Source organism: Sebastes umbrosus, chromosome 12 (assembly GCF_015220745.1).
Source record: "Sebastes umbrosus isolate fSebUmb1 chromosome 12, fSebUmb1.pri, whole genome shotgun sequence".
Lineage (NCBI taxonomy): Eukaryota > Metazoa > Chordata > Actinopteri > Perciformes > Sebastidae > Sebastes > Sebastes umbrosus.
Genome location: NC_051280.1, coordinates 27961649 through 27971722, shown reverse-complemented (window position 1 = coordinate 27971722; position 10074 = coordinate 27961649). Strand labels below are relative to the sequence as shown.

At 37.8% G+C, this 10074-nt stretch overlaps 1 protein-coding gene across 1 annotated transcript; it reads left to right on the top strand.

Moving 5' to 3' along the window:
* The first annotated feature begins 2290 nt into the window (after window positions 1–2290).
* On the top strand, window positions 2291–5082 carry klf17 (Kruppel-like factor 17). Its single transcript, XM_037788733.1, has 3 exons — window positions 2291–2503; window positions 2871–3915; window positions 4025–5082. The coding sequence occupies exons 1-3, from the start codon at window positions 2423–2425 to the stop codon at window positions 4198–4200; spliced, it is 1302 nt and encodes a 433-aa protein (XP_037644661.1). The 5' UTR covers window positions 2291–2422; the 3' UTR covers window positions 4201–5082.
* Window positions 5083–10074: the final 4992 nt, after the last annotated feature.

Genomic DNA, 10074 nt, shown 5'->3' with positions numbered 1-10074 from the left:
AACATTTGATGAAGGTTAGGAAATACAGAGATGATCAAAAGGCATTATTACACCAAATAAGGAAATATGTCATGGTTTATATGGTATATGGGCTACACCTGTACACATATATATATATATATTCCTTTGTTTTCTAAAAAAGTAATTCACAGACACAGAAATTTACAATATGCTATCTTATGTAGACCACAGAGAGGTTTGACTGCATGTTAGATCTCTTATGTATGAATGAAGTTGATAAAACATGTCTATTTATGGTCATTATATTTGTTTTGCTTTTATGCAGTTGATTGCAACAAAAAAATACGATGACATGTCTATTCTAATTAGATGGAGTGTGTTAGATGGAGTGATGGCATAACAGATGGTTATGTATTTTTTTCTGCATTTGGGGTTTTTAAGCAACCTGGAAGTTTCTACAGTTTAAAAATTACACACCATAGGGATTTAAGAAAAAAAAAAAAAAATGTCAGCATTGTAAATAAGAATTTGTTCTTAATTGATTGCATGGTTAAATAAAGATTAAATAAATAAGAATAAATATATTTATTTTACTGAATATGTTTTAAGATGACCACCTTTAACCCAACAAAAGAATACATAAAAATTAATTCAGCCTTTCCCCCCCATGATATTTATTCATGTCAGTGAGAAGAAGGCTTTGGAAATCTATTTAGACCTTCATGTTGGGAAAAACATTTACAGAATATATAAATTAACAATTAACTGAATAAATAACGTGTAAAAAAAAAAAAAATGTGGACACCTTTTTGGGGGGTTCTGGTTCAAATTGGCTCTTGGGGGTACCTTATAACTATATCTATGGCCATGAAGTCTAGGAATAGAGACTTGCCATGACATATTCACAGTAGTAGGCTTATGTAGACACACTTTAAATATGTTGACAACTCAATAAGACTGTTCAAATACAGTTAAACCAGTTTTATTTCTGAGTCTGTTTGTTCTCCCTGTCTGCTGTCCTCTTTCAGTCCACCTCTATGCGGACAGCCATCAAACCTGTACATTACCATAGCAATGACTGCAGGGGACTGATGGTGATGGTGGTGGGGGGAGATCATTAAGAAACATGTATTCCTTTGTTGACAACCAGATTAACAGGTTGTTTCCATGAGCCGCCGCTTCACACGTTCGTGTTTGTGTTAAACGTGCACGGATCAACCGAGGACAAATTAATGAGGCGTGAGTGGCTGTGCGTGCGAGTTTGGAGAGGATGAGACGAAACTGAACGAAATGTCTCCGAGATTCCGACACTTTGTTGGGCAGCAAGTGATGCCAGCTTGGCCTGATTTGTCCTCATTAAAAGCGTTCATATGTTTTAATAATATTGCACGAAGCACGTGGACATAAACACATTTCACATGATCAATCAATGAACTTTTACGCACTGGAATTCTGACTGGCCAGGTTTAGTGTTTCCCCCTGTACCTGCCTCAGGTGAAATGTTTGGTTAATATGTTTTAATAATATTGCAAGAAGCATGTAGACTTAAACACAACATGATCAATCAATGAACTTTTACGCACTGGATTTCTGAAATGCCAGGTTTAGTGTTTCCCCCTGTACCTGCCTCAGGTGAAATGTTTGGTTCCCTATGAGAGGGAAATAAGACACATTTCTGCAGTGGAGGTGAATATTTACATGTAACACTTATTCACACACCTTTATGTCTCTCTCAATAACAGACAAAACCGCGAGGAAAAGATTGTATAAATCAGGCTAAAGAACGCTTTTGTCCATCAGTCCATCTTGTTGCTAAATAATAATTAATGTGCTGCTAAAGACATGTAGATCCAGAGGACAGATGGTAATTTTGTAATGGGTTATGTATGAATATTTGTGATGTGTTTTGTTTTTTGTCTGATGGGTCTTACTTGTCTGTCTGTCTATGGTAACAGTATGTCTTTTGGTTGTGTACTTTTTCTCAAACTGAGCTGCCTATGGATGCAAAATGAATGTCAGTGCAAACTGACAACAAAGTTGTATCGTATCGTTAATAACCCTGTGGCAAAGTTGCATGTGAGTTTTTGCAAAACGTGCCCTCATTTGCCCTGGGACGCAACGTAATGTTCATGTTCCAACATTCATTAATATGAAATCATGGTTAATTGTTTTGCATGTACTTTGTGCACTCCAGTAAGGTACCTGCGTGACGCACCTGAGAGTGTTTGTTTGCACTATTGGTTGCTGTGGGGGAGGTGTGTGTGTTGGGTTGAGTTGAAGAACGCTCCACCTCCTGGTATTGAGAGGAGCTATAAGAGGATCCGTCCACTCTGTTGGTACTCACACTCACTCACCAGACCTAACCGAACCTTTACGCACACCGGCGCTCCTCGGTCACAGAGCAACGTCTCTGTTCGCGTTTACAACTTTTACAACTTTTTTGGTCCTCTAACTTGTGATCATGGCTGCAACTGAAGCTCTGCTACCTCCTATAACATCATTTCCAAGTGTTCAAGCGATGGAAGGAAAACAGTTTGATGATGTAAGTAGACTATTCAAGTTTTGTTTTGTAGATTTAGTTCTGATTGTTGATTCACATTGAATCAGTGGCTGCTGGTGGAAATATTTCTTGGTGGTACTCAGTAGTGGTGGAGTGAAACTAAGTACTTAAATACAATTTTGAGGTACTTCTACTTTACTTGAGTATTTCCATGTTCTGCTACTTTCTACTTCTACTCAACTACATCTCAGAGTGACATTTTAGTACTCCACTACATTTATCTAACAACCTTAGTTACTTTACAGATTCAGATTATTAATACAAAATATAATCACATTACAATCAAATTACAAATTGCAGCCACTGCATTGAATGCATCTTCTAACTTCCCATTTTGCTCCTCTGACAGATGTGCAAGGTAGAGTGCACAACAGCTGGCGCAACAGACGACCCGCTCATCCAGGTGGAGTTCTGCATCGTTCAGTCTCCCGCTTTGCCTCCCAAAGACGACGACGATCTGGGGAGATTCTTGGACCTCGAGTTCATTTTGTCCAACACCATCGACTCCGACAGCAGCGGCAACAACTCTCCTCCGCAGCACTGCGCGTATTCTCTACCGGAGTCTCCGGAGAGCTGCAGCGGTAGTTCCGACCACGGTCACCTTCCTGCTAACCTGAGTTACCACCCGGTCAGCAGTCTCATGGCGGAGCTTCTCACGCCGGAGATCAGCTATCCGGTGGAAAGGTCACCAGAGGAGAGCGCCGGCAAGGCGAGAGACTTGCGGGAGTACACCGAACTGCGAGCTTTGAATCCGGTCTCCATTCCATCTCCTCATCACCAAGTGTCCACGTCTCCTCCACCATCGTGCACACCGCTTGGATACAAAGTTAAAACCGAGCCTGTGGGTCAGTCTTGTATGATGGCTGCTGTTGGTGTTGGAGGGGACTTTATGGAACAGATGTTTGAGAGGCACCAGATGCGCTCCGTGCACCAAGCAGCAGCTTTTACGCACCACCACCAGCAGGCTACTACCACATTGCCAGGATTCGGTGTGCACCACATGCATAATCCTGCACAAATGAACTCTCATCTTCATCATCAACATCCTCATCTCCAAAACCAGTACATGAACGCGGCCTACCAGCAGCACCAGTACGCGCAACACCAGAGTTTGGCACAGTTTCAAGGACAGTTCAGCGTGCACAGAGAGCCTCTGCGCGTTCACCAGCAGCATCACCCGGCGTCCATGCAGGGGATGATGCTCACGCCTCCGTCGTCGCCGTCGTTGCTGGAGTTTTACGCACAGGAGGAGGCTGGGAGCATCAAGCAGCAGAAGCGAGGACGCAGGACTTGGGCCAGAAAACGCGCTGCGACGCACAGCTGCGACTACCCAGGATGTGGGAAAACCTACACCAAGAGCTCCCACCTCAAAGCACACATGAGAACACACACAGGTGAGAACATTTCTAAACCCAATATCTATTTCAATTTGAATTTTGATTGCATTCTTGTTCATGCACTGTGAAAGGCTGTAAATCTAAACACTACTCTTCTGTCTCCCAGGTGAGAAACCCTACCACTGCAACTGGGAAGGCTGCGGATGGAAGTTTGCCAGGTCAGATGAGCTGACCCGTCACTTCAGAAAGCACACCGGACACCGACCTTTCCAGTGTCACATGTGCGAGCGTGCGTTTTCCCGTTCAGATCACCTGGCTCTCCACATGAAAAGGCACATGTAAGGCCACATGGAACTTTTTGCATCCATCATGGGGTCATGCCTGGAGCATCCCTGAAGAAGCACAAGTTGGCCTCCTCACTACATGAAACATCAGGACCAAACCAACGAAAACCTTAGTGCATGTGTGGTGCCTTGGTATAGAGACATTAAAGCAGCCTGATCATACCTCTGAGGTACCACACATGTAGTTAGTCAAGTGCCTCTCCATCAGAAAACAAGGATGAATGCTGGTGTATTTTTTTGTACATATTTGAATTCTGGCTAAATTATAGTAGTTTTTTATTTAAGATATTTCCTGGCCCTGTCACTGAAATAAGTTATTGATCCTTCAGTGAGTGCCTTAACAAGACTGCATATTCACTGTGGGCAGGACCCAGAACTTTGTACATAATGTAAATTGTATTTTTTTTAATGTTTACATCTTATATCTTTGATACTCAAAATCAGGTCAGGGTTTTTTTATTGACAATTTTTTTCATTCTATTTTCTCAAGGTTTTTTTTAGTCAATAGATGTTATATATTTGCTAAGGCCTATATTTCACACTTTGTGATGGTTTGCTTGAGCAATGCTAACAAATTCAGGTACTAAAGATCATTTTCTGTCCCCATTTTAGTATCCCAAATTCACTCAATTTAAAATATTATTTACAGCTCAGTTTTTTTTTCTGGGGGATATAACACACATATTTTGTGATAGAAGATATGCTTTTTATGTTTTTATTTTTATTTTTTAAGAATGAAGAAATCCACTGCAACCAATGGTTGATCTGCTGTACTTGAAACTGAATTGTTATTCAGATGTATTTTTTTCTTTTTTTAACAATGCAATTGTTTTTTTATGTGCTTAAGGGCTCAGAAAATAAAAGTACCTTTACAAATATATATATCTGTCATTTGCCTTTTTCACACAATTCATTCAACTCTTCAGATCTGCTTTCAGGTTATGCAGGTCTGCTGGCATTGATATTTCATTATTTTGATTTCGTTCTCCGCACTTCATGGTTAAAGGAAGAAAAGACAAACAAAGCATGCTTTAGTTGAACTCAAAGGCTCAGATGTTTTTGAATGTGTAATTGTCTGCTTGGACATGTTTGTAACACAGACAGTCTTCCATCTAACAAAGAATTTGCATCATAAATCTTCCACAAATTCGGCATTTTATAAGACACAATGATCTCCAGTCTAAACTGAATATCTTTGTTGAAATTGCGCATTTACATCAACATCTGTACGTGCAACACTAGTAGTTCAAAGGTCATCTGACATTACAAGATCTATAATATTCATTGCCATAAAGACAATAAGCATCATTACAAGTGATGTTATGACAGGATGCATGGTCAGGTGCTGCTCAAATTTTGTCTCACTGCTTATGTAAGACTGCCCTCTACTGTTCATTCATATAATAACGGCTGCCAAATCTAGAGGGCTGTGTTTACCAGTTTAAATGGATTAAATCGTTGCATGCAGGGGTGGAAGTAACAAATTACATTTGCTTCCATTACTGTAACGAAGTTGGGGTTTTTTTGTGTACTTTTTGGGCGCGTCAGTAGGGAGGGACTTGGCTTGTGAACCAGAGGGTGGCCAGTTGAAGTCCAGCACAGAGCACCGTGTATGAACTGATAGCTGGAGAGGTGCCAGTTCACCTCCTGGGTGCTGCCGAGGTGTCATTGAGTGCATGCTTGGAGGGCTGACTATGTGGCAGCCCATCACTCTGTCATCTCTCCACTAATGGATGTCTATAGTGTGTGATTGTCCATAGTTAATCATGATTAGTCAGAAATTAATGACACATTTTTTATCTGTTCAAAATATACCTTAAAGGGAGATTTTTCAAGTATCTAATACTCTTATCAACATGGGAGTGGGCAAATACGTTTGCTTTATGCAAATGTATGTATATACTTATTATTGGAAATCAATTAACAACACAAAACAAAAACAAATATTGTCCAGAAATCCTCACAGGTTCTGCATTTAGCATAAAAAATATGCTCAAATCATAACATGGCAAACTGCAGCCCAACAGGCAACAACAGCTGTCAGTGTGTCAGTGTGCTGACTTGACTATAACTTGCCCCAAACTGCATGTGATATCATAAAGTGGGCATGTCTGTAAAGGGGAGACTCGTGGGTACCCATAGGACCCATTTTCATTCACATATCTTGAGGTCAGAGGTCAAGGGACCCCTTTGAAAATAGCCATGACAGTTTTTCCTTTCCAAAATTTAGTGCAAGTTTGGAGCGTTTTTTAACCTCCTTAGTGATAAGCTAGTGTGACATAGTTGGTACCAATGGATTCATTAGGTTTTCTAGTTTCATATGATGTCAGTATCTTCACTCTAGTGAACTCTTAGTGGTGTTAAAACAAATTAGCGTTAAAGCGTTATTAGCAGCAGTACTTTTCCTTGAGTACAATATTTTCTCCACCTCTGGTTGGATGTGTGTTTGATTGTATTATATATGTTAAACTGCAAACAGCTGTAGGACCAGGTGGTTGTTTCATTTATAAATTATGAAAACTCATTGTTACGTTTTCCTGTCGTTCTAAGATATTTTATCAATCCAAAACAGAAGAACATAAGGGGGGGATGCCAGATTTCTTATTTAAATACCACACACTGGTGTATGATATATTTTTCATATGCACAATTATTCAGGAATTATTCTAGGGTAAATACAGATTTCCGTCCATGCTAAATTTGATTACTGGTACTTTCCCCTGTATGGAGGACGGAACCTGCCAAAATAAAAATAAATAAATGACTCAATAAATAATATGTCATTAAATGTAGCAAAAATCAGTGTAGCCATTAATTAATTCATAAAATGTGACATAAATTGTTATTTCTGTTTTAATTTGCTTCTTCATTTATTTACTTTTGTATTAATTACTTTATTTATTTACTCTTCTGTTTAATTTTCCCTCATATTTATTTATGTATTTATTTTTTATAAATTTTAAAATTTATAATTAAGTTTGGGGAAATAAATAAGGGGTGAAATGCAAAGGGAAAATCGTGGAGAAATAAATAAATGCACAAATAATTACACACATTTAAAATAAAAATAAAATAAATAAAAATAAATGCAAAAGTATACAAATAAATAAAAAATGAATGCAAAAATAAATAAAATGGAAAATTAAAGGGAAGAGTAAATTAATATGGGAATTAATACAAAGATAAATAAATAAATAAAGAAGCAAATTAAAACAGAAATATCAATTTATGTCACATTTCTTTAATTATTCATTTGTTTTTTTATTCTGGCAGGTTCCGTCCTCCATACCCTTGATCTGGCTGCCTCAGAGATGTTAAGTACAGGTACTTCTTTAATGACTCAGTCCTACGGCCGTGATACATCAGGTCAATACATATGATAATCATTCTCAGGTACTTTCAGAAACGGTTACCATGAATGGGATTAAACCCGTACATTGTGGAGAACAACGACAGTTTCTGTAGGGGGCGGGGGGGGAATGCCAGATTTCTTATTTGCAACATGCTCTATTTACACACAAGTTTTAGCCTCAAGCTGTCTAACAAGAAAACTACACAAACAGCCCAAAGCTGTCAATTGCACAACAAGCAACAAGACTTTAAGTCTTTAAAAACTACTTCACAAACTAAAGCAACACTGACAACTCTCTGTGGGGACTGGGTTGAAAAGTGAAGGCTGGCTGGTATTTGCCATCTGGACCTCACGTACAGACCATTTCACAGTTGTAAACTTAAAACAATCTAAATGTGTCACAGTATATTTCCCTTTCCAGTGTATATGGATGACATAAGCTGACAGGAAGTAAACATGGACCCGAGCTGTTGCCTAGCAATGCAACTTTGTTGAAACATTCTATATCAGTACCAGTCATATCTGGGACACACCTCTGCAATCAGTTGAGCAAATCCGGTGACACACCACCTGCAGCAGAACGCACGTCCACACTCCAGTGACAGAGAGAAAGTAATCACATTACTGTAGCAAAATACAGAAACAGCATTTAATCTGAAGCATTATTTTTCTTTCTTGTCTGTCATTTGCATTTAATTCATTATTCTTCCCTTTTCTCTTGTTCACAGTAAAATATATGCTAGAATTATGAATATAATCATATGTGAGCCGGTGTAAATGTATATTAAGCACTTTTGCAATAGAAAAATGTATGTGGAGTGACTTCGTTTTCTTTGTTATATCTTAGTTTCCCCACTAGATGTCCTCTTTGGTTTAGTTTCTGTATTATAGTCTTTGGTATCTTTTAATCAGGCTTATTATGCACACAGGTTTTAATTAGTAGTGCTTGTCTCCTGTGTTCAGGCTATTTAAGTCCCTTTGTTGCTTGAATTTTGCCACAGCATCTCTCTGTGTTCTTTTTCCTTGTTGTAATATAATCTAGGAGTACTGTTGTCTCCATAGAGGAAATTACTGACGGCTTTTGTCTGTGTTTTGAAGCATCTATCCAGTCTGAAGTCACTGAGGAGAACAGCACATTTATGTGATAGACAGGCAAATAAGTTGATACACAAACATCAGAATAAAATGTGAATCAACCAACGTTTCTCAAATGTAGCAGGCAATAAATCAAATGAGTGAAGTGATTGATTACTTAACTGCACAGACAATTTCAGTCTAATAGCTTTAACTTTAGCTTTTCTGCATGTTGAATTTGAAAACTGTATTTAAATACCACATACTGGTGTATGATATATTTTTCATATGCACAATGATTCAGGCCCAAACTAAGATAATTACAGATTTCCGTCCATGCTAAATTTGATTACTGGTACTTTCCCTGTATGGAGGACGGAACCTGCCAAAATAAAAATAAATAAATGACTCAATAAATAATATGTCATTAAATGTAGCAAAAATCAGTGTAGCCATTAATTAATTCATAAAATGTGACATAAATTGTTATTTCTGTTTTAATTTGCTTCTTCATTTATTTACCTTTGTATTAATTCCTTTATTTATTTACTCTTCTGTTTAATTTTCCCTCATATTTATTTATGTATTTATTTTTTATAAATTTTAAAATTTATAATTAAGTTTGGGGAAATAAATAAGGGGTGAAATGCAAAGGGAAAATCGTGAAGAAATAAATAAATGCACAAATAATTACACACATTTAAAATTAAAATTAAATAAATTAAAATAAATGCAAAAGTACACAAATAAATAAAAAATGAATGCAAATAAATAAATAAAATGGAAAATTAAATAGAAGAGTAAATTAATATGGGAATTAATACAAAGATAAATAAATAAATAAAGAAGCAAATTAAAACAGAAATATCAATTTATGTCACCTTTCTTTAATCATTCATTTGTTTTTTTATTTTGGCAGGTTCTGTCCTACATACCCTTGATCTGGCTCCCTTAAAGATGTTAAGTACAGGTACTTCTTTAATGACTCAGTCCTATGGCCGTGATACATCAGGTCAATACATATGATAATCATTCTTCCACTTAAGCTCAGGTACTTTCAGAAAACAATTGCCATGAATGGGATTAAACCCGTACATTGTGGAGAGCAACGACCGTTTCTGTAGATCTTTGTTCATTCAGGGCTTGAAACAGAACCAGAGGCGGTCTTTCCAGTTGCCTTTTCTGCATATTCTACTGTTGACATTTAAATCATTCGTAGATGAATCCTGAGTTGTCTGACGCATGGGTAAAAGGAGACAGAGCCCTGCCTCAGGACTACATACAGTATATGTTATATTAAACCTCATCTCCTACATTGTGGGGAACTATGGTAGCTGTCTTTTCAACCACACACATTTGCTTTTGCACTTTTGACACCTCAATCATTAGTAGGAAAAGCACATTTGTTACAAATGGTGCCTACTCCAGTGCTTTTCCTGAAAAATC

What these genes read in the sequence shown, in the direction of transcription:
- klf17 (XM_037788733.1), top strand. Translation starts at nt 2,423, where the DNA reads ATGGCTGCAACTGAAGCTCTGCTACCTCCTATAACATCATTTCCAAGT. An exon ending in AAGGAAAACAGTTTGATGAT is followed by an intron (nt 2,504 to 2,870) that starts GTAAGTAGACTA and finishes CTCCTCTGACAG; the next exon opens with ATGTGCAAGGTAGAGTGCAC. An exon ending in ACACATGAGAACACACACAG is followed by an intron (nt 3,916 to 4,024) that starts GTGAGAACATTT and finishes TCTGTCTCCCAG; the next exon opens with GTGAGAAACCCTACCACTGC.